Genomic DNA, 25,402 nt, shown 5'->3' with positions numbered 1-25,402 from the left:
TGGACTCATCTTTTGGAACACCGGCCTGTTCAGGAAGCTGCAAGCAGGGACTTTCTTCCCAGGCCAAAAGATCACCGTAGGGGAAGTCGAAATGCCCATTGTGATCCTGGGAGACCCTGCCTACCCCTTAGTTGTATGGCTTATGAAGCCGTACACGGGGCACCTTGACAGCAGCAAGGAGCTGTTCAACAACAGGCTGAGTAAGTGCAGAATGACTGTTGAGTGTGCTTTTGACTGTTTAAAGGTCCGCTGGCAGGCCTATATGGTAGGCTGGTTCTGTCCGATGACAATATTCCTATGCTTATAGCTGCATGCTGTACACTCCTCCATAATATTTGTGAAGAAAAGGGTGAAAGCTTCACTCAGGGCTGGACCGCTGAGGCTCAGCGCCTGGAGGCTGAATTTGAACAGCCAGAGACAAGGATTATTAGAGGGGCACAGTGTGGGGCCATAAGGATCAGGGATGCTTTGAGACAGCATTTTGAAGCTGAAAGCCACTAATATTTGTTGCTATGCTTGGGAGTGCAGTGCTTGTAATGCTAGGAAGTGATTGTGATTGGTGCAGATGATGCACTATGAAGATTTAAGAAAATGTTCAGTTGCTTTGCAGGGCTCTGTTTTTTTTCAGTTAATGGAATAAAGATTGCTTTCAAACCAAAACAATTCTTTTATTAAAAAACAACCACCGGAGGAGGGAGAGAGACAAAAAAACACATCAGCACTGAGGGGGATGAGGGAAGGGAGGGTCCCAGAAGGAGGTGGGGTCCCGGGACGTTTAAAGATTTGTGTATGTCCAGGTATCATATCCAACCTTCTCCTTTGGAGTACAGTGCAGTGGGTACTGTTCTTCAGCAGGGCTAAACTGCAGAGGGATGGGTATTGAGTGCAGTGAGTTCTGGGAGTCCGCAGTGCTATACTGTGACGGGGGAAGAGTGAAATGTAGCGGGTACAGACTGGAGCCAGGAGGTTGATAAGAGTGTGTTGGCAGTGTCTGGGGGGGCGCATGGGAAAGAGTTTTGTGACAGCGGTTGCAGGGGAGGGTGGGCGTGGAGCTGCTCGGTTTGCAGTGCTAGTAGCGCCTGGCACACCACGTTCTCCTTTCGGTCCCTCGGTCCCTCTTCACGCTGTCCTGCCACTCCTTCAATTCTAGTTTTTCGGCCACGGAGTGCATCATCACATCACGCAGAAAGTGCTCTTTAGTTCTTCGTTGCCGCTTTCTAATTCTGCGCAGCCATTCAGCTGGGGATAACAAAGAGGGAGGCTGGGCTCCCAAGGTCATATCTGTGAAGCCAAAATGTAACATTTTACAGAAGCAGTATTGTTTGCAACACACAGACCACTGATTCAGTGATTTAAAACACAACCATTATTCACATACCTGTCACTAACTGGCTGACTCCAGGCAAGCACACATGAGCCACAAGACCTCCAAAATAGTGAGTAACCGCAGGGGTAAGGGAAATCAGTGTTCCAGGACCATACTGTACACTGGACACATGGCTCTTGGGGAGAGCTAGCACATTTTCCACAAGCTGTGGTCATTATGTTGAGGGTTAGCAGGGAATCAATGGAGGGTCTTCTCCAAGACTGAGGCTTCCACCCTGTCCCTTATGCGGCTCACCGGTATGCAGCAACGCACCCCCCCCCCAGCCGCTCCATGATGCTTAAAGTGGCATGGGAAAATTACCGTTAATGGGGCAAGAAACAAAGCAGCTCTGCCAAAGAACCTGCGGCAGCGGATTTCCCAATATCTCCATGAGAGTTTCCTGGAGATCTCTGAAGAAGATTCCCATGAAGTGAGGGAGCCAGCCAATCAACACCTTGGTCTGCTGCTCAGACTAGGCATGTGGTGGTACACGCATCATACAGACACGGTCCTGCTTTCTGGAACCCTCCTACCCCCAACAACTCACTTCAGTGATTCCCAAAATCAAAGCCACTTACCAGGAGCCTTCTCTCCTGTTTGTGCTTCGCCAAGCTCTGACAGCCATGACTGGCTAGCCTCCTCCGGGGTAGAGAAGAGCTCCTGGCTGCATGCATCTCTGACCTCCAAGTCGTCCTCTGCCTCTGGGTCCCCCTACACATCCTCGTCCAAGTTTTCCTCCTCCTGGCTCAGTCCACTCTCTACTGGCACATGAGCCACTGAAGTATCCACAGTGGCCTTCGCAGTGGAGGTGGGGTTACCACTGAGTATCGCGTCCAGCTCTTTGTAGAACTGGCAACTTGTGGGAGCAGCACTGGAGCGGCGGTTTGCCTCCCACGCCTTGTGGTAGGTGTTCTGCAGCTCCATTACTTTGACCCTGCACTGCAGTGTGTCCCAGTCATGGCCCCTTTCTGTCATGTATTGTGAACTCTGTCTGCAGGTAGCATAATTCCTACAGCTGGAGCACAGCTGGGACTGGACAACCTCCTCTCTTCAAATGCTGATGAGGTCCAGCAGCTCGGCATAGCTCCAAGTGGGGGATCGCCTGGTGCGTGGAGCAGGCATCATCACCTGGAAAGATGCCCTGAGACCACTGCACATGTCACCGAGCAAACAGGAAGGGGACTTTCAAAATTCTCAGGGAATTTAAGGGGTGGGGCTCATGGTTGGTGACCTGAGGGCTGGGCAGTAGAGTTCAAACCAATGACCAGAGAGGCAAGAACAGGCATTGTGGGACACCTCCTGGAGGCCAATCGCAGCACTGTAATTGACCAGGGTGTCTACACTGGCACTGTGGCGCTGTAGCCCTGATGCAGAAAGCTATATGCCTCTCGTTGGGGTGTTGTTGTTTTTTACAGCACTGCAGCTGTGCAGTTTCTGCACACTAAGTGGCTTGGTAGTGTGTACACCTCGGGAGTTACAATGCAGAAAGCTGCTTTACTGCACAGAAACTTGCCAATGTAGACAAGGCCTTAGTGTGTAAGCATAATAAAGGTGTGGGTTGCCAGTGCCAACATTTTCAGTGCTTAGAGGGATTTGCCAATGCTAAGGAGTTGCCTAAACAAAGACCTGGTTAGTAACAACTAATTTAAAACAACTTTTGCCTTCAGACCTTACGACGAATTGGCTTTAAGTGATCTCTGGGTTGGAACGCTAATGCTGAACAAGTTGGCAATTCCTGGACAAGTTGATTAGTTACATGAAGATCTATTTTTGTTAATATTGGATAACATTTTTGTAGAAATTTTGTGGTACAAGTTTATCATAGTTAATTATGATGGAAAACAAATCTGCATACAAACTCTACTTCTATTCTGTATGTACGTTTTACCTTTATTTCTTTGAGCAGCCTATTTTAATCCCAGTTAATGTATCTTCAGGAACAATATAAGTATTTTTCATAGTGAAATTTTGCAATGATGTACCAGTTGCAAAGTAACCAAATTAATTGATTTGTAAATGATGTTTTTTGAAATATAAGAGGGAAATAAAAAAAAAAAAAGAAATGTCAGAATATGTCGGTTAATTATGAAATTCTCAAAGTCTAGTTCTTTACTGTTAAATTTAATTCTGCAAAGATGGTCTGTTGGTAGGGTAGTTTATCAAATAAAACATTTTTTAAAAAGGTATTGCATATATCTTTATGATTTTAGGAGTACATATGTAACTGAAAAGAGGGCATATACTATTAGGTGTTATCTTTAAAAGATAACACAAGTTAATTATAAAAGCTTGATGTGTTCTTTTATCTCTATATTCTTATTAGTTTAAATCATATTTACCATAGCAGGTTGTAATACTGGAAATCATAAAATTAGAAATCTAAATTTGGTACCTGCATCTTATTTAATTAAAAAAGATAAACTCCTCTTTTAAAGAGTAAAAAATGCTTTTCTCAAAGCAAAAACAAAATAAAATAATCTCAACTCCTCCCCCCCAAATGCTGTTAGTAAAAATCAAGAACAAGATATTTTACCTTAAGATGCGTTTTACTGGACTAATTTGGCAAATTCAGGTAAATCCTGAGTTTACACAAGTTGCAGAACTTTTATCAGACATGGAAATTTTAAAATTAAACAACTGATGCAATGTACCATACTGTACTTATTTAGATCGGCTTTCAACTGTATTTTTAAGAAATAGATCAAAGAAAGATTCCATTTTTAAATGGGTTGATATTTGAATTTGCCCTCCATAAAATAAATATATATAACCAAGATGTAAATTTAAACTCTACATGTAAATTAATATTTTTTGTTGAATTTCATGCATTTCTGTTAATGTCTGTTGGCAGCTTTCCATTATAGTCCACCTCAATTTGACATATACCATAAATGAGTGTCTTCAATGATTTATAGCATAGGACACTTTCAAATCACTAAAAAGGAGTTCACAACTCTGTGATCTCCCTGAAGATAAATTCTTTATCGTGAAACCACCAAGCATTGTGGGTGGGGGAGGGAAGAAAAAGCATTATTATCTGGGAATATATAGGCTATGAAAGCATTTCTGAGACCAGTTTCTTTTTTTATATATTACTTTTATAGTGTCTTGAGGGAATGCTAAGAAATGACATTTTTAATAGAGAATTAAGACATCTCTATTATGTGCCAGAGTCTGCTGTTCAAGGACCTTTAAAGAACACTTTGCAACAAGAGACTTTCAACAAATATTTTAAGTACCTTTTTAATCTGATGGAGCAATTTGCCAAAGTTTTACAAACAACAGGAACAGCACTGTTTACAGTTCTAAGCTTTTTGCAGTATTTTTTCCAATCCTGAAGAACAGTACAATTTTAAAAAGCTCAGCTGAACAGGTCTGTTTTTTATCAGTGACATGATGCAGGAAACCTTCTAGACTATTGACAGTGAAGAATCTTCCCATGGATACTGTGCACCCTCAATTCCAGTTGAAGTCAGTGGGAGTTGAGAATGCTGAGCAGCTTGCAAGAAATGCTTAGTCCCTAACTGAAGAGAGAGTGGAAACTGCTCCTCAGATTTTCAGGGTGTGTGGCAGTGGGGGGATAGTGGGAAGATACAGTTCTTTGAGGCAGGGAAACAGCAAAAATTGTTTAGGTTATCTGTTTCTCATACTAATAGCCTTTTGTTTCTGTACATGTGATGTATCTTTTTTCTGTTTAAATATTGAAAGTTAAACAACATGCATTTAGTGATAATTAAAGTTGCATCAGGACACACCTCCATCACCCAAAACCTTAAGAATGCAAATAAGAAGTTACAGAAAAGGCCTCCAGCATTTCTTGCCACCTTTGCCATCATCTACAATGTTGTCAGTAATTCACTCTGATATTCCATAAAGCATTTCCTTTTGTCTTCAACGCATAGCAAAAACCAGTATGTTCCCCCACTTCGGGGAGAAGGGATAGCTCAGTGGTTTGAGCATTGGCCTGCTAAATCCAGGGTTGTTAGTTCAGTCCTTGAGGGGGCCATTTAGGGATCTGGGGCAAAAATCTGTCAGGGACAGTACTTGGTCCTGCTGTGAAGGCAGGGGACTGGGCTTGATGCCCTTTCAAGGTCCCTTCTAGTTCTATGATATAGGTATATCTCCATATTCATCCAACTCATGCTCTTACGCAAAACCTTAATAGTGACCTCATACTCTCTTGCACCAATAGATCTGCACATCTGACTGTTATGCAGTCCATTAATTTGGAATGTTATTCTACCTTACCGTAGCTGGGATTGTGCAGGATCCCCCTAGAGTGCAGCCTGGAACGGTGGGACCACGGTGCCCCCTTAACTCTCTCCAGTCTGGCCTGTCTCTCACAATGCCTTGCTAGTGACCCGCAGAAAGCCCCTCCAGGCACTGTGATCACTTAGCACAACAGCATGTGGAGCCCCACCCCCAGCTGTACTGCATGAATGTTCGCAGAGCTACTGATGAATCACACAGAGAAAAGCACCAGCCGAATCCCACCTCAGCTTCCAGCACTGTACCCCAGGAATATACCATCTGCTGCAAGTTTCAGTGCTGTAACGTGGCAGTTGTAGACAGTGCAACAGCGCTGGGAGCTACTCCCCTCATGGGGGTGGTTTTTTTGCAGTGCTGGGAGAGAGCTGGTGCCACGATTACACAGCCACGTTAAAGCGCTGCCGTGGCAGCACTTTCACGTTGCTAGTGAAGACATGCCCTTAGTTGCTTGCAGCGTAGATGGGGGCAGGAGAAAAGGCCAGCATATGGCCACTCTGGCTGTTTTATACCCTCAGTCCATGTGCTTGGAAAACCCAAGTCCAGGCGTGTCTGGGGCATTGCTGAGTCTCCCAGCAAGGTTGAGCAATTCCCCTGGTGTGGCCTCATGCAGGTGAGTCATTACATTGTAGCTCCCTTGCTGGACAATGATCGCTAATGAGTTGATTGATACCCGGCCTGGATGTTGGTTACTTTCCTCGCTGTTGCCTCTGGGGAGCTAATATCTGGCTGATTCCCCAGCTTTCAACATGTTTTAATGACAACCATACAACATAATTCTCATAACTTCATATGCATTAATGATATGCATATATGGATAGAGAAATGACTTTCAGCAGATCATAACCTTTCCCCTTTTATCTTACAAGGCATGCTTTATATGCAAGATCACAATCATATATAAATGAGGAATTATGAGGGTTCCGGGATGCTCCCCCCAGGTACAGAATGTCCCAGGTACCATGACTAAGTTTTACTTGACAGTGCAAGATGGATGAAATTTACTATCTCGTCCTGATTAGAGAAATGTTTTAGTACATGTATACAGAGAATGTTAATGAAGTAGGGAATCCCTGTAAAAGGGCCCTCTAATATTCACTGTCATACCTCAGTGCATATTAGTGATTTACAATGAAATAAGGAAGATAGGGTTGCAAGGAAATAGCACAGACCTAATAATAACTACCTAATATGTAAGGGGTTAGCAAATTTGTAGTAGCTCCTCTCAGTTAACTGATGATTGTAACTCCAGCAGTTTTAGAAATGTTTAGAACATGAGTATTTCAATACTATATATATACTGGGGTTTGGGCCCCAGATTTTATCCATCAGCTGAAATAGTCTTCACTATAGGGTGAATGGTTACTTCATTCTAGATGAATAGAAGGGGCTTAATGTCTTGATGTCCAGTACTGCCTTTGGCACAGTGATTTAGACACAACAAATCCTGCATCTTGGCAGGGGGTTAGATTAGATGACCCTTGCGGTCCCTTCTAACCCTATGATTCTGACACACTCTCCTCTTTGCTTTGTGACTCTACTCTCCTGGTTCTCCTGTTTTGCTGACTATACCTTCAGCTCTCCTTTAAGGATTTCCTATTCTCTGGCTGGTGTTCCACAAGGTTCTGTTCTTGTTTGTCTTGTCTTAGTTAGCTTGTAAGCTCTTTGGGGCATGGAACATGTGTTAGTTATGTAAAGGGCTAAACTGATGGGTGATAGTAATATAGACATCTTTTGTAGTAATTTCAGGAGTAAGCCTGTAGCTAGCTACTTGTGCAGCTTTGTCTTGGGATATCATTTGGTGGTCTCAAGACTAGGAGGATTAAAATAATCACTTGCTAACCTGAAACTTAATCTCTTAAACTGTTTATTGAGTTCATAATGATGACATTTTTTCTTTCAAGGAGGGAATTGTTTTCTTGTTCATACTTAGTCCAAATTTCACTTAACGGGGCTCCATTTTAAAAAGAGAACTTATGTTTAGAAAAAGCAGCAAAGAGTCCTATGGCACCTTATAGACTAACAGACGTATTGGAGCTTGAGCTTTTGTGGGTGAATACCCACTTCGTCGGATGCATGTGTTTAGAAAGCATCTCTAGAATATTTTTTTTTACCATTGTCTGGTTATTGACTAGTTTTTTATATGTGGTTTCATATCAGAGAAGTTCTTTCAAAGTCACAGGTTATCCTATTCAGAAGAGACATAATATCTATTGTTTTACGGCCAATAAAAGACAAGGGCATGTGTTTTTTCTGCTGTTTTCTATTTATTTTTAAAAATGTTGAAATAATAATTTTAAAGAAAACCATGCAACAACTATAGGACAGGTTTTTTGTAAACATTTTTCAGAGTAAATCTGAATGCTGAGATGATCGAAGGTCTGCAAGACAGCCCGCTACTTTCCTCAGTTTTGGGATTATTCACACAGGAAAGTGCACTGCTTTAACTAAAGCCATGATTTTAAACTGATTTAGTTAAATGAGTGCCAAAGGCTTTATGAACACTCGTATTTTGGCTTATTTCAGTTAGGTGAATTTGGTTAGAAATTGGTTTAATTTAAATCAAACTAAACCGCTGAAACTGAAATAAGTTTTCATATAGGGATTTGCACCAGTTTACCATACATCTAATTTTAAATCAGTGAGTTAAACTGGTGCAACTTTTTGTGTTGACAAGACATATAACGTCACTTAAAGAGTAAAAAGAGAGAAGACTATCATTTTATGCAAATTTGTTACGGCCCTCAGACTCCTGATCAGTTTGTGCATTGCTTGGTTGTGCAAGCTTTGGGAATCTTTCCTTACTGCATGTTGTATTGACAGTTTATAAACCCCTATATCAGTAATGTAAGCCAGCCTCTGAGAATACTTTTAAGTGCTTCTGCAGGAGTAGAGTAAAAGGTAGGGTGGGGGGGGTCAAGCAATTAAAAAAATTAATCGCGATTAATCGCACTGTTAAACTATAATAGAATACCATTTATTTAAATATTTTTAGATGATTTCTAAATTTTCAAATATATTGATTTCAATTACAACACAGAATACAAACTGTACAGAGCTCATTTTATATTTATTTTTTATTACAAGTATTTGCCCTGTAAAAAAAAAACAAGAGTATTTTTCAGTTCACTTAATACAAGTACTGTAGTGCAACCTCTTTATCATGAAAGTTGAACTTACAAATGTAGAATTATGTACAAAAAAACGGCATTCAAAAATAAAACAATGTAAAATTTTGAGCCTGCAATTCCAATCACTCCTATTTCTTGTTCAGCCAATTGCTCAGACAAACAAGCTTATTTACATTTGCGGGAGATGATACTGCCTACCTCTTATTCACAATGTCACCTGAAAGTGAGAACAGGAGTTCTCATGCCACTGTTATAGCTGGCATTGAAAGATATTTAAGTGCCAGATTTCAATTACAACACAGAATACAATATCTATGAAAATGTAGAAAAACATCCAAACTGTTTAATAAATTTCAATTGGTATTCTATTGTTTAACAGTGTGATTAAAACTGTGATTAACCGCGATTAATTTTTTTAATCGCGATTAACTTTTTGAGTTAATTGCGTGAGTTAACTGCAATTAATTCACAGCCCTAGTAAAAAGTAAAATATTATTTTGGACTTACACAAATATGGGCTGTTTTTAACATTTCCTGGCAAGTAATTAGACTAAGGATGAATTGGAACAGTTTTAACATAGGCCCCATTTTTGAGTTTATGCTCCTTGGGGTTCCTTTTGAACCAAATTAAATAACTTGTCCCTTTCATATATTAGCTTTCCTTTACAGCTCAATTCCTCTTTAGTTATACTACTTTTGTGTTAAGGACACTATGGTATACAGTAGTGCCTCCAACTAATTCTCTGTGTAGCACTAGATGGCACACTGTGACTTTGAAACAATCTACTGATGTCTTCTGGACGACAGGAGCCTAAGTTAAAATATTGTTGGTACAAAGATTCAAAATAATGTGCAGTTTCTCACACACATTTATTGCATTTCATACTACCATGATACACATAGATAAAACAGTTTAAACTACAGTGCCTCATCTAGTAGAGTCTGCAGTCATTTTTACAAGACTTGGTTATTAAACACGATAGTGCTCATGGACTGAAATGGTTGCAAGATTGGGGCCTCAAGTTGTAGGTGTGGTGCAGGAAACATCTCGATCAGTACTATCAATGCTTAAAATATTGGTTTTATTAAGGTTTTGTGGTTCATTTTCTCAACATGTACTGTAAACAGTTAACTACATGAATGGTTCTGTTGACTTCAGTGGGACTGCTCACATAGTTACATACTATAACTTGAACTTTTAAATTAATTTTTGTACAGAGCACTCTTTAATTAGTATGTTTTGAATTTTGTTAAATGTACTCTAAAATTTGTTATAGGAGCTTTTCTTCCTCCCCCTGTTTACATTTGGAAAAGTCTTATGGATGGGCCCGAGAGCAACATCACCAAACTTTTTCAGGCCAGCCCTCCTTTCCTCCCCCCTTTGTCTGTACATACCTGACTGTTACTTCCTGCATTTCAATTTGAGCTCTGCTCCTGCTGTTAACAGTAAATTCCCTCTTGCAGAGCATGAGAGAGGGAATATCCCATCAACAAAACAGTAAGACTATGCACAGTGTGCTGTCAGTTGAAGAAAATAATCTGAAAAGAGAATACTTTTTCTTTTAATTTCTTTCCGTTACAGTTATCTTCAGGTTTATTTGTAATGATAGTAGCTACAACATTTTCAGATGTAAATGCAATTTTCAAATTGACTGTGTCCCTTTAAGTGTTTATAGAAACAGGCCCTGAAATGGACATCATAATATGTACCTGTAACAGGGCACAGTGGTGCATATGCATATCCCAGTGCACCCGTGACAGCCTTTGTGCCTTTAAAACTTTGAGTTGTAGCTGCAGGTAACATGCTCCTAGTTCTGCTTTATAGAGAATCATATATAAAGCTTCCTCCCTCTTAAGCAGATAGAAGAGTCCCACCGCAGGGAAGGACCTGAGATGGTTTTCTGCATTTTTCAGGCAGAGAGGGAGACACTTGCAGGGAGCAGGAGCCAATTGTGAATAATGGCCAGTAGGCGCTACCCAAAGCGGAATGATGCATCCTTTTCCTTCCATGTTGGTGCAGACTGGACAGCTCTTAGGGAAAGGATGCGTTCTCTCCCTCCTGTCTGGCTAACACAGGGAAACCTTCTTGGAATTATTACCCAGGGTTTATTTTTGGTTTGTTTTGGTTTTTTTTTCCCCAGTTGATTTGATAATAAAACAAGCCCTAAGTTAAGGGTTTTAAAAAGACTCAAGGTTGGAGCTTTATATACCTTCCCTGCCTGGTGAAGCTGCCCATCAACTCATAGTACCTCAAAGAGATACTGCGAGGCTAAATTTATTACTTATAAAGTGGTTTAAGATTCTCATATAGAATATGATGTAGACGTACATTATACAAACCATTTTAAAACAAAAATGACATACTGCAGGAATAAAAGTACAAATATTTGTAAGTTAAATATTTGTATATTTGTAAATAAATATTTCTTCATTTGTAAGTATAAGTTTTTAGGACTTTTCAGCTAGAGTAAAGTGACAAGATTCCTATTGATAGCTTACTGACTTGGACTCTGAATGTCATTTACTGCAGTTATTTTTTTAAAGTCATATTTTAAATATTAGGTGGTTTCAGTATAATGCAATAAAATAAAATCACAAGAAAGTGACCAATTCAGTAATAAAAACATTGTTACGATGATCCATATTTCTTAGCCCAGTTGTTTAAGTTTGTTTTGTAAGTCATTATTAGTTTTCTTTTGATTGCACTTTTGTCAACAATTATGAATGTACTGAAGTTAAGATTCTCCCTTATTTTCCCTCTTCTTACTATTGTACTGGAAGAAGTGCAGTCTCAGCAGAGGGTCCTTTTAAAGCGAGCTCTTGCACGTTATGCCTGTCTCAGAGGGCCCCAGACTGTTGATCTGAAGTGCCATGGTATAAAGTCTGCCTTCTTAGTCAGGCTTTTTCCTGTAGAGTACCTGGTTGCATTCTGTTGTGAGGCAAGAATTTATTTAGTTGATATTAGTCAATATCTGTTAATATTTGTTTTATTGTATATACTTTCAAAAGCCTTGAACTGAGTATATTTTAAAAATCTAACCAAATTTGTTTCTCAAGTGAGTGGGAATCATCCTCAGGGATCCTTTTTATATCCTTAACTTCTCTACTGTAGTGTTGTGTAGCAGTAAATTATCTTCTAGGGTCTTGTTTCCAGTAGGAAGAAAAGGTGTAATTTTAGCATGTAATAGGTGGTCTGGATAAACCTGAGCTCCTCTCTAGGGTTTCTTTGCCATGCTAACATGTATTTTTGGCCTAAGGTTTTGTCTACACTAGACTTTTTTTTTAACCTTGATTTAATTGATTGCCAATTAATTCAAGATAATTTATTATCACATTTCATCCTTCTCATGCCAATGTTAGTGCACAGGGCAGAAATTTGTCTATTCTGTTCTATTCTTCTGTGTCTTTCAGCCCAGTGCATCTTGGGGCGAGGGGAGCTCAGAGCCAGGGCTCTGGCCCTCCCCCTGTACCCCAAGCCAGCCGAGACTGACTTGCTTCCAGCTGCCTGGCCCCTGCCCTCCCCGTTGCTCCTCCTCTGGCCTTTGTCTCCCTCCCCTGGCCAAGAGTCACCTGGTTGCATCCCCCTCCTGGGTCTCAGGTTACAAAGGGGCAGCCATAGCATCTGTGCAGGCAGCTGGAGTAGTCCCCACAAAAGTCACACACCCTTATTCTCACCACCTAGACATTGGTGCAGTGCACACACCTCATTCATGCAAAACAGTAAGGCTCACGTAGGCTCACATACAACATAAGGGAAAATCCCCACTACGTCACAGTATCACACTGCAGAAACTTGCCCTACAACAGAGAGTAGTGTAACTCCTCTTTAGTTGTTACAGTCAGTGAGACAACCTTTTTGGAGTATTCTGACAATGATTCTATGTTTTTACTAGTCGAGAGGAGGGTCTCCTTTTACCAGACTTCATTAAATAGTTCTTTCAGATTTGTTAGGGTTGTGTTATCAACTGCTTTTAGCATTCCTGCTGTGATTTGGTCATCTGCTGCTGCTTTGTTGTTTTTCAGCTCCTTGACTACAGCCTGTACTTTTGACATCTCTATTGGGCTGATGTTAATGTCAAGTTGATAAGTTTAGCGTATTTCATCAAAATCTGGTGCTGTTAGTTGTAAGCATTTTTTCATCTTTGCCTTTGACTGATCAATTTCTTATTTTTTAAATTTTCACAAAGGATTTCAGTCATTTAGTAAATGTCTCTGTGGTTTCCTTTCATAGCAGCATTTTCAGCTTCAGCTGCTAGGTCTTCCACATATCTCCATTTATCTTTCCTTGCATTGGTTTTCACTTTTTTGGTCTGGTTTCTTATATTCCTCCTTTGGTTTTTCCAATATTTCATTGGTCTTAGTATTCAGGAGTTTTCCTGGCAGTGCTTTCCTTACCTTGATGAGATGCCTTGTCTCTTGGCTTATCCAATTCTTGCTCTGTCTATATTGATATCCAACAGTGACTCCTGCAGCTTCGATCCCCTTCAATCCTCTGAGTGCTGCCCATTTTTCTTAAGGTTCAGTCTGTGTCTCACTTTGATCTGCCTTTGGCAGTGCTTCAAACCTGTTTCTTAATTCAAGATGGAATTTCTCACAGTAGTCTTTCATTTTCATCTTTGTACTGTTGATTTTATTTGCTGCTTTCTGGTTAAAAGGTGATCTTTCTTAACGTTATTTTCAGTGTAGCAACGCAGAGATTGTGGTCACTGCTAATATTTGCAGCTTGATATACCCTTGCAATCTTGGACAGATGACTTGAATCTTCAGTTGATGCACACATGGTCAATCTATTTTGTTTTTTGTTTTGTTTTACCGTCTGGTGAATTCCATCTTTCTTTGTGTGTGTCTTTGTGAGGGAACAGGGTGCTTGCAAGAACTAGATTGGATACCAGTCACAGTTCAATGAGTCTCTTGCCATTTTGGTTGATGATTACCAATCCATACTTCCCTGTCCACCAGGGCTGATTTGATTTAAATCACTAGTCAGGAAGACTCAATTTAATCATGGATTTCTACATAAAAGTGCATTCTTGTTGGTTGTTATAACTTTAATACATATTCTTGACAACTCAGAGATAGATGAGACCCAAACTGGGTCTCTTTTAGGGCCTGCTGCCATTATAGGTTTTCCCTTCAAGTGAGAGAATGGTATGGTAGATCTCAAATCAGTGGAGGCTACACCCAGAAAGACCTCAAGACTTCTGGAATATGCTGCTCAAACAGTTTCACTTTTGTTTCTACTGCCTGTCCCACCCATCTCACATTTATCTCCAGACTTCTTCTTCTTGTCCAGATCTATTCTGCCCCCAACAATCTTCTATTCATTGAACTTTTTGAAACTTTGCACTTTTAGAGAGAGATAAGGAATTGACTCTGTGTACACAAATTTGCAGAGGGACAGTAGGGTTGAGGTGTGTTATTTCTCACCTCTATATATTATTTATTTATTTAAAAACAGTTTTGCTGTTAACAAGCATGTTATCTCTGGAGAGACAAATCCACAGTTTGGGAACTGCAAAACTAAGCATCTCTGATGGTATCTTCTAGACTTAGTAGTGAGTCCCATTGGGGTGATAGAAAGATTAAGCTAAATAATCTATACAGAAGCCCCTGGAATCCCATAAAATTGTGTCCCTAATCCATGAACTACTGGAACTCATTTACAAAACTTTTTTTAAACATTACATGAATATATTGTCTCATACGATAGAATTAGAATTTATAATTCCTATTCCATGATGAGATATCTTTGAGCTATAATAGTTTTAATTAAGATATATCTTTAGATAGGTTTTTTCCTCAAAAAGCATTTTATCAAAAAAAATCTGATTTAAATTAAAAAAAAATGATTTTTATCCATCCTGCTGTCCACTCTTTCCATATCCTAAGTGTTAAAGGTCGCCCATCACAAGAAGTAAATCATGTTTTGATATTCTGTCAATCATACTCTGGAGGCAATAGAAGAATTCCTCTTTGTTCTTGAAGCTGTTTTCCTCTGGCAGAGCATAGCACTCTCTGATTGACACTTTTGGTCCAATCTGGTTTGGAGTCTGGCATATATGATGTATTGGTTGATGTATGCCCAGTTGATGATGTATGCCCAGTCTGTCCTAATGAATGCTACTCCCACTCAGTGTTTGTTATCACAATGACTCGAACAGATGAAAATTTTCTTTTCATGCTAGAAGTGCTTCTTGTCCACACCTGGTCAATCTGCTCTTACTGATGTCCAGGATTTTGAGTACATAGTTTTCCTCATGATTTGCGAGATTATTGACGTTTGAAACATTGTTCTCGCATTCCAGTAACCAACTTTGAAGTGTTTTCTTGCTGCCATCATCAGCCTTTGTGGGGTCCTGACTTTCTCCAGAACCCTTTATGAAACATGAGGCATTGGCAGCCATCTGTAATGGAGTGGTAGCTTGGTTCCATTTCTATAACCAGTGAGGTGGTTTTTGTTTGTTTTTTATGGGGCTAGATGTTTGTCTTGTGCTCAGTCCTTCCGATTTTATCCAGGTTTAGGAGCAGCAGCCGCCACATCAAGGTGTAGCAGGTGTGGTTAACACAAGGTGAACACACTCATAAAGGTATAAACACTTCTCCAATGCTGGCAATCAATTTAAGCAGGGTTAAAAAAAAGTCAGTTGTAGAGAAACTCCAGCTGAGGGCTAGACACTAGTTCTCATTCTGATTAAACATTCTGCTAGAAAACACTGTAAGAGCTATGACACATGCCTCGTCTCTGTGAAAATGAATGAGTATATCCATGCCACCCACACAGTTTCTAATAGGTGGTGAAAATACAATACCCATCTCACAGACTTTTACAAATAGTAGTTAATATTTATACTTATATGAGGATTGTCAACTGCAAGCCCCTTTTTGGATGTTTTAGCATTAATGCTTTGAGATAATTAATATATTAGCTTGAAATAGAATGATGCATTTTTCCTGTATTTCACATTTTCAGGCTTCTTTCCAGCGCTCTAATAGTCATGACAAAGTGAGGAAAATTGTTGCAGAAGAGGGTCGTACAGCAAGAAACCTTATTGCTTGGAGTGTCCCACTGGAAAGCAAAGAGGACGATAGTAAGTATTGAACTTCCTGCCCCCCAACCTTCCCTTACTCTCCCACCCAAAAAAAAAAGTTTGAAGTAAAAATTTTTATACCTAAAAATTTTATCTTAAATTTGATAACTGCTTAAAACATAGATATCATCAATATTTTAAAATAATTTCTTCAGTATGCTTCCTGTTTAATTCAAATATAATTTTGTAAAATGTATACAAAAATTTGATAAAGATGAAATAAAAGGTATCTTTACTGTTTTGTCCCCTTTTGTTGACTGTAACCAGAGTGGTTACAGTCAGCCTCCTGTGTGCCCCTTGTGAACTGGGTTTACGCTACAGGAAGTCTGCCTCAGTTTCCCCTCTTGGACTGTTCAATTACAGTTCAGGCTTTTTGTTGGTCAAAAATACCTTCTTTTGGGACTTGGTTTATTAATATAAAATAATCTGTAAATAAAACTCAAAACCCCCAAACAAAGTCCATTGATAGGTCCACACAGCCCAAGGTTTTTCTTCCTCCTTCCAGGATGTGTGTGTGTGTGTGGGGAGAAGCATATGAGAAGGGAAAGTGCAAGAGCAAGGCATAATCCCATTGCTTTAGGGTACAAACCCTGGAGGTAGAGTATGTGGTGGGAACGGGTAAAAACTTATTCAGATATCCCATCCTGGAAGTGCTGACAGCACAGAGTGGGAGACAGGAAACATCAGCAACTTCTGAAGTGCTGTAGGAACTTCGGCACTGGGATATTCAGGGTCCTTACTTGAACACTGTTGTTGAACTCTGGCAAACAAGGAGGATGGCTATATCCTTTGTGTTTATCAACTATAAAACAAAATGAACATGGGTTACAATTGCCCGGTTTTTCAAAGGACGTTAAGACTCTACGGTTTCAGCCTCTGACCTTTTTACTGCAGCCTTATCCCAACTATCCTGCCTCACTGGCATTCCTGTCTGAAGCGTATAAGCACAGTCTGCAAAGCTTTTATATAGCACAGTGGTTCCCAAACTGGGGTTCATGAAATGTTACACGGAGTTCTCGGGGAAAAAATTCCCTAATGGCAGACAGAGCTGTCCCTAGGGACCCCGGGCAGCCTAGGGCCAGCAGCCCGGAGCCCCTGGACTTCCAAGAGCTAAGCAGATCAAAGCAAGCATATCTGTCACACTGAGGAGATTTAATTGTCAAGACTCCTTCTAAGAAATGGAAAGGGAGATGGATATTTTTTGCTGTTTTTAAAATTAAGTAGGCAGCTCGTATTGTTTTTAAAATTATTATGAAGAACAAGTTTAAGCTTTGTTGTAACGTGCATTGTTTGCCTGGACTCTCAAGACCTGAATGCTTGTGTAGGAGGAACTCTTTGAGATGGCTTCTTAAATACCTTCATTCTTCCACATCTGATACTCCTTGATGAAACATAGGAGCCTTGTTTTATAACAGGCTTATTTAAAGTGATACAAGCAATGAAAGTGAGATCTTGCTGTTTTCATAATGTAATAAAAATACTGTAATGATATATAATAATTAATAGTAAATAGTATGTAATAAGCATGTCATAAAACCAAATTTTATATTACCAAGATCACTGCTTTTATAATTTATACTCAGGTAAATGAGAAAATCCCTGGAAATACTCATTTTTAGGAGAGGGTTCGCAAGACTTGATGTTTTAGTGAAAGGGGTTCACAGGTTATTAAAGTTTGGGAACAACTGATATAGCAGAATTATCAATACGGCATCTGTTTTTGCTTACTGGTTACTGCTGACATGTGAGTCCTTAAATTAGCTATATGTAGTAAGACAAGGCAGAACAATGGCTAGTTGTTAAGAAGTGGCTGTCAGATTTATTCTCTCTCTCTCTCTCAATCAAGCTCGAGAAAAGGGACAACTGCTATTTCCCTATCAGGTACAATACACTGAACTTCTATGAGAAGGAAAAGAAGAAAGAAAGGAAATAAATTAAGGCTTTCTCTTTTCATTGGGAGAGACTAGCCTTCTATCTCAGTATTCGCTTCAGCGACACTCCTTCACTCTGTTTACCCATTAAACAGGGAAATTAGAGAGGTGTCCTTTCTGTTCTGGTTAAGGGTTGTAAAAACATGGGGCTGTACCAGTTGAGAAGAAAGAGTTTTACATGATTTTACTCCATCTATATCACACCTACAAAGAAAGTAAGAGAATTTCAAGTGTAAAGAAGGGAAAGGAGACTCTCCCTGTGGTCCGAAGGAGGGACAAGAATGGAGCTTTCACTCTGGTTCTTCAGGAGCTCAAATATCTAAACAAAATAAAAACAAGGAGATGACCAGAAACCCTTTTGTTCCCAATACTGTTCCCTGAAAGCCCCCCTTCCCTAGGCCCCAGGTGATTAAATGGGAAAAAATTAGAGAACATGTCATAGCTCAAACACTGGGGACTCTGCCTAGTTTTAGAGTAAGTTACTATAAACTATTTGCTTTCTCTGTGCACAGCAATGAGTTGCAAATAATTCTTGCTAAGAAGGAACATGTATTTTCAGAGTCTTACAGTGTGAACACATTCACAAGAATGGGATGTTGCCACTGTTCAAGTGGAAGAACGTTTATATCTAAACCATAAATATTAAATGGAAAAATCTGTTAACAGTAAATTGGAGACAGCAGAGCCATCAGAACAAGGAAATGTATTGACTGCATTGTTAACTTGCCTAGTTGTGCTCAAGTACAACAGTCTCTCTTTAGCTAGGTGATTATTTGGCACTTATCACCATAGTATCTAAGACAACTTTGTTGCTGCTATTTTAAAAAAAAATTAAACATAGATGCTATAGTTGCCTTTTTTTAACGTTTTATCTGCATAAGTCTCATTATGTTGTTGGGGGTCTGTACTCTGGTGTCTCAGAATTAAAATGTTAATTAATGAGAGGCTCTTCCTTTTGAATATGCACCTTAGAATGGGATGCAAAACCTTTTCTGTAAGTGCCATTGTGAGCAAAGTTGATCTGTATATATGAATGTGAAAGCATTTTGAAAAATTACAAATATAAGAACTCCAGTGTATATACAAACTGTCACTTTTAAAAAAAACTTCTAACAAACTTTGTCCATGTCAGAGTAATAATATTTAACAATTATATGGTGTTTATCATTAGTGAACATCAAAGCATTTTCAAAATTTTAGATTCAAGATTTTCCATAAACTGTTCTTCCTTTAAAAGGACACCATCAACTTAATGATCACAGTTCTTCCTGAATTGTTTTTAACCTACTACTGTTACAGAAATGGAGGAGAGAAAAACATTTGGTAAATTAGGAAAGTGTTGTAAAACTGCAGAAATTGACAGAAGGATTCAGGTGCAGTATCTGAAGCTTCTTTAAATTGGCTAGGTTTCAGGTGGATAATTTCTATTTAATTTTCCCTGAATATGAAAATGAACGTAGGCCATCACCACTCAGAATCAGTGTTAAAATGTCCAAACAGACACAATGTGGAGACATTGAATTTTCAGTGGTGCCCTTGGAGTACCATTTCACAGCTGTACTTTTGCAGCTATGATCTTAATACAGTATAATTAGTTTGAAAGAATTGTTGGTTTGTTGGATGTGAATATTAATTCTGCTTTTGAATTATATCTTAGTGGTGTGCAAGATCAGTGCAGACTGTTGTTTTCCCTGGAGACTGAAAGCTTATACTTACAGCATCTGGGTACTCCTTTTTTTCCTAAACCTGTATTTTGGAAGATCCAACATTTTAAAATGTCTTCATCTTAAAATACTAGTATTTTTGAGTATCAGAGGGATAGCCGTGTTAGTCTGGATCTGTAAAAGCAGCAAAGAATCCTGTGGCACCTTATAGACTAACAGACGTTTTGCAGCATGAGCTTTCGTGGGTGAATACCCACTTCTTCGGATGCAACAGCCGAAGAAGTGGGTATTCACCCACGAAAGCTCATGCTGCAAAACGTCTGTTAGTCTATAAGGTGCCACAGGATTCTTTGCTGCTTTTAGTATTTTTGAATATTTTTTTGTGAGATAAATACTGTTGTACCTAAACTAGTGTAAAACTGAGTAGAAGTGTTGCCATTAATTGTGGAGCCAGGTCCTTAGCATATGTTCTCGCTGGCAAGGCTAAGTGTCAACACCAAAGTGAATACATAAAATTGGATGATTTTTTTGTGGGGGGGGGTGAGTTTTTGGTAGCAGAAAAACCTCAAATAAAAAGGGGGAATCATAGAAACGCAGGGCTGGAAGGGTCCTTGAGAGCACTGAAGAAGGACCAAGTAAACCTAGACCATCCCTGACAGGTATTTATCTATCCTAGTCTTAAAAACCACCTGTGATGGGGATTCTACAAACGTCCTTGGAAGCCTATTCCAGGATTTAACTACCCTTATAATTAGAAAGTTTTTCCTATCTAACCTAAAACTCCCTTGCTGCAGATTACACCCATTATTTCTTGTCCTACCTTCAGTGGGCAGTCTTCTTTCTCAAGACTAAACATGCCCCATTTTTTTTAACCTTTCCTCATTAACATTTTATTATTTTCGTTGCTCTCCTCTGGACTCTCCAATTTTTCACCATCTTTCCAGAAGTGTGGTGCCCAGAATTGGACAGAGTACTCAAGCTGAGGACTCCTCAGTGCCAAGTAGAGCAGAACAGTTTCCTCCCCATCTTTTACATATAACACTCTTGTTAATACACCCCAGAATATTAGCCTTTTTCTCAACTGCATCATATTGTTGACTCTCATTCAATTTGTGAGCCATTAATAACCTCCCGATCCTTTTCTGTGTTGTATTTGTTGCCTGTTTAATATAATTATTGTGTTGAATATATTTTTGTGTGTTGTGTTATTTCTTGGAAGTCTCCAACTATCTGGCAAGTAGGTGGGGATTACTCTGTAGTTAGAATTTTCCTCCCAAACTGCCCTGGTGACCCTGCCAGGAAGGATTGAGGGGGATGGAGGCACCACCAAATAATTTCATAGCAAAAAAGAAAAAAGATTCACCCTGCTGAGTGGGTGGCGGGATCCAAAAGAACCCAGACCTGTCCATCAAAACCTGTAAGCGGATTGCCATTAAAGGAGGTAACCAGGTGGAGAGGGGCGCTACCACCAACCAGTTATTTCCCATTTTGTCGTTGTGCATTTGATTTTTTCCTTCCTAAGTGAAGTACTTTGCACTTATCTTTATTGAATTTCATCCTGTTGATTTCACACCAATTCTCCAATTTGTCATGGTTGTTTTGAATGCTAATCTGTCCTCCAAAGCACTTGCAACCACTCCCAGCTTGGTGTAATCCATAGATTTTTATAAGCATACTCTCCATTCTGTTATCCAAGTCATTAATGAAGATATTGAATTGTACTGGATCCAGGAGTGACCACTGCGGAGCCCACTAGATATGCTCTCCCAGTTCAACAGCAAACCATTGGTAACTAATCTTTGAGTACAGTCTTTCAATCATTTGTGCGATCACTTTATAGTAATTTCTTCTAGGCCCTAGTTTTCATATGAAAATGTGTGGGATAGAGTGCAAAGCCTTACTAAAATCATATTATGCCACTTTTACTGCTTCTGCCAGTCCACTAGGCCAGTAATCAGAACAATAGTAGCTTTCAGAATGCTCAGATAACTTGTTTTCCAATCACTCTGATTGTTTATTTGATACCTGCAGTCATCCTATATTTGTCAATTTGTGTTTGTGGCAAATCTCATTCCTGCTGAAGTAGTACAACAGATACAAGTCATTGTTTATCATCTCTAATCTCAACATGTTCTAAACAGGGAAAAATAGGTTCTTTGGCATGCTTAATTATGTCTAAATATAGATTAGATTTAGAAATGTAGAACTAGATTTTCAACTGGAAAATTTAAAGTTTTTTTTAAATTACTTTGGTATGAGAAAACAATTAACTTTACATGCACATTCTGAATAACATAACTATATGGATATTTAACAGGAGCAATTTTTCATTGTTGCTTCATTTACCACTGTTATCCCAAAACGCATCTGTTTAGTCCCCAATCTTGCAAACTCACTTGTTCATGCTTAATTTTAAGTGTGTGAGTAGGTCCATTGATTTCACTGGGGCTACTCATATGCTTAAAGTAAAATACTTTCCTGAGTGTTTGCAAGATCAGGGTCTTAAATCACTTATAATTCAGAATTACAGCTTTGAAGAAGGTAGTAATGTGAACAACTATTTTATGATGCTGAAAGAGGAACATAAAATATATTTAGCAATTATATACTTGAGGCAGTTGTGGTAGGGTGGGAGGCTTCTCTTTAAACAGAATTACTGTCTTTAGTTCTGGATTGCTTGTAATATTCTCTTAGAAACTTTCAACATGTTCTTAGTTGCTTGTAGAAGATCTTAACAGTTCGCTGACAGAGATGCTTAGAGAATGAATATTAGTGTGAAACTCCAGCCTCTGTTAAATTCAGATGTGATTTTTAAATGGTGTTTGTCACACATACTTGGACATTACAGGAGAAGTTAACACCCAGACAGTCATGCCACAACTTGTCATTTCCTGGTTCTTATGGCCCTGCTGGCTCTATTTTAACATTTAACAGGTTATACAAATGTAATTTCTTTCATAAAGACAGTGGGCTAAATTCTCATTTATGATCTGACCTCTTTGCACTGCTCAGACAAACTAAAGTGACCAGAATCTGGTCATAGCAGGGAACAGATAATTCCCCTTGTGGAAGGGAACTCAGCTGGTGTAAAGGGTGGGAGAGCCAGCTTCTGTGCCCCTGCCTCCTCCCTTGGCAAAAGGGTATGTATGTTGTGGCCGAGTTTAGCTCCATTAGGAAGGAATTGTTAAAGGTATTTTTCTGATATTCTAGCCTTTCCAGAATTAATACTGGATTTGTCAACTGTATGTGGAATAAGAATGGTATCTAGACTCCCTCATTAGGACTGTGATTGTTAATGCATATTGGGCCTGGGTAACCCTGGCCCAATTAAACAAATTATGGCAGTTCAGCATACAGGAATCCAGGAATTATGTACTTTTTAATTATTTAATGTACCTATCAGAAAACTTGAGGCACATAGGCAAACAATCTACAAAGATTGTATTGCAAAATCAAAGTTGATACCATATTAATAATACTTAGAACACTTCCCATGGGAGACCTTTTTCACTAAACCCAAAATAAAAATGTCAAAATATCTTTGTAAATTTAAGAAACATGTGTGACATGCCAAAGTAACCACATAATCTTGTATTTGTAACTGTTCTCTTCCCCTTATTCCCTTTTTGTTTGAAGTCATTTGATCGCCACAGAAGGTTCTGGCCAGGCAGAGCATATTGCAATATTGGGGCTTTAGACTGTAAGCACTTCAGGATAGGGAATATATTTTATTTGGTGCGGAGGTGTCCAGCACATCTTGGGCACTTGGAAAATAATAACCTACACTTTTAGAAAAAGCTTGATAGAATGAATAGGCTTTGCAGTATGTGATGGAGATCAACAAATTTTGGCTCTGTTGGACCAAAGGAAGAAGTGCATGCTGGAGTTGAGGACTCGTGACTGAAAATGCCTGGTTGAACATTCAAAAGTAGCTGAGAGTCCAATAAGATTACAAACTTTAATAATAAAATGAGAGTGTACACCCACATTTAGAGGGCCAAAAATAATCTCTCTCTCCCCATTGGTTCCTTCCTTCAGACAAGCAGCATTGCCTTTGTTGTTTTATTTGAAAGGAGCTCCAGGCAGCCACTTCTTATCCAAATGCCAGAGACTGGCTCAGATGAACAACTGCACCATCTGGGGCCAGTGAAAAAGAAATAATAGAGCTGAGTGGTGTCAGCATAGTGTAATAGCACTACAAGCCAGACTTTCTCACTATCTCCTCTAGATATCTTGCGTACACATGGAAGAGGATGGGTGACAGAATAGAACTCTGTGGGACACCACATGAGAACCTTGGAGAAAAATGAGTAGTTACCTAGCCCTACCCTTGGAGTGTACTCAGAGAGGAAATAAAAGAGCTACTCAAGTGTGTTTCTTTCCATCCCTGCCAGGGTTCACTGACAACACCTCAACAGTGTCAAAGGCAACGATAGATGTAAAAGAAACAATGGATACTTGATCCTTGTCCACCACTCTGATGATTTTTGAGACAAGTGTGGTCTGTATAGTGCTGCTGCCTAGTACCAGATTGAAAGATGTCAGAGAAATCTGACTCCAGCTGTTCCTAGAGTTGCATTCCTTTCTCAGTAAAGTTCCCCAGGAAAAGATGTGAGACAATGATAATTGCTGAGATTGTCAGTGTAAAAGATGCCTTCTTGAGTATAGTTTAACAATTGTTTGTTTTAGAGATACTGGCACTTTGCCCTTCTGATGAGATGTACAATCTCTCTACATAATAACCCAACCTCTCCTCACTAGATTTACCTGTCAAAGATGAAATGGACCTAAGTTATAAGTTATATCTGAAACTTCCAGAACTTCACTAATTCGCTTATGTTACAATGGCTAGTTAACAACTCACGAGGTGGTGATCGTTGGTCCCTACTGTTCTAATCTAAAATTGAATAAGTACCTCATAAGCAAAAGGCTTAATACTTGATTACCATCTCATGACCAATCTAATATTTTACAGTTACAGACTAGTCGGCCTCACAAGTACAAAGTCTTGAATAACACTCATCATGGTGGCACTGCTCATGAATACAGAAAGGAAATTATTGTACATTAGCCATAAAAATATTTGTTGAATAAAAAAGGGGAATGAAGCAAGAAAGCATGGCTGATGATAAAAGACAAACTTGTTTGTCCTATACATGGAAGAAAGTGTTTAAAAATCCTTCAAAAAATACCTGTCTTAAATTGCCAAAATCCAGTGTTGACATAAGTGTTGTGCTTTTTATGTACTTGCCTTGCATATTCAGTCTGCCTGGAAATTGCTTTAATCTGCACCTGACTTGTTCAAACGTTTCCCAGTTTTTACTCATAAATCACGTTTTTTGTGCCTTCTAAAGAGATAACTACTTCTTTTTTTTTTTATCCTTCATCCTTTTTAGTACTGGCATATCTATTTTGATATGCTTGAAAATGGACTAATGGTGCAAGTTTTCTGTGCCATTTACACACACACACAAAATTCTGCCTTCTGGGAATGTAAACAGTTTCAGATGAGAGCACTCAGTTGTGGTAATATTTTAATCTTTCGAATCCTGGCATACATCTCATCTGGAATTTGAGGTTTTCAATGAATAGGGAGTGTAATATGTATTCTGTGGACAATCTCTTATTTGCTAACACACAGCATCTCATTTTTATTTCTGAAACCTGCTCATGTTGAGTTCAGAATCTTTAATTTATTTGTGCTTGTAACTTTGGTTTATTCAATGTTTTTAAGAAGAATTCTAAAACGGGTAATGTAGATTTTGTCTAAAAATGAAAGGCCTGGTTCACTAGTGTGCTTCACCACCGCAAAATAGCCATAAACCTGGTTTAACTGATTCAGCCAGTTGCATTACATCACCAGAACAATGTAAAACAGCTGACCCTGCCAGTGAATTTGGCCCCAAAATATCTGTTAAAACTCAGTGTGTCAGTTCTAAAATTCAAGAGTGGTGTC

At 39.2% G+C, this 25,402-nt stretch overlaps 1 protein-coding gene across 2 annotated transcripts in view; it reads left to right on the top strand.

Moving 5' to 3' along the window:
* The window catches only part of SCAPER (S-phase cyclin A associated protein in the ER), a 340,257-nt gene that overhangs the window by 7,624 nt on the left and 307,231 nt on the right, over nt 1–25,402 (top strand). For both annotated transcript variants that reach the window (XM_044979453.1, XM_044979452.1), the window contains exon 3: nt 15,734–15,851. In XM_044979453.1, coding sequence (XP_044835388.1) covers nt 15,734–15,851 — 118 coding nt within the window. The remainder of the gene's footprint in view (nt 1–15,733; nt 15,852–25,402) is intronic.

Source organism: Mauremys mutica, chromosome 11 (genome assembly GCF_020497125.1).
Source record: "Mauremys mutica isolate MM-2020 ecotype Southern chromosome 11, ASM2049712v1, whole genome shotgun sequence".
In the NCBI taxonomy this organism is placed as follows: domain Eukaryota; kingdom Metazoa; phylum Chordata; order Testudines; family Geoemydidae; genus Mauremys; species Mauremys mutica.
The sequence above is the reverse complement of the archived record's forward strand: the minus strand, read 5'-3'. Positions and strand labels throughout refer to the sequence as shown.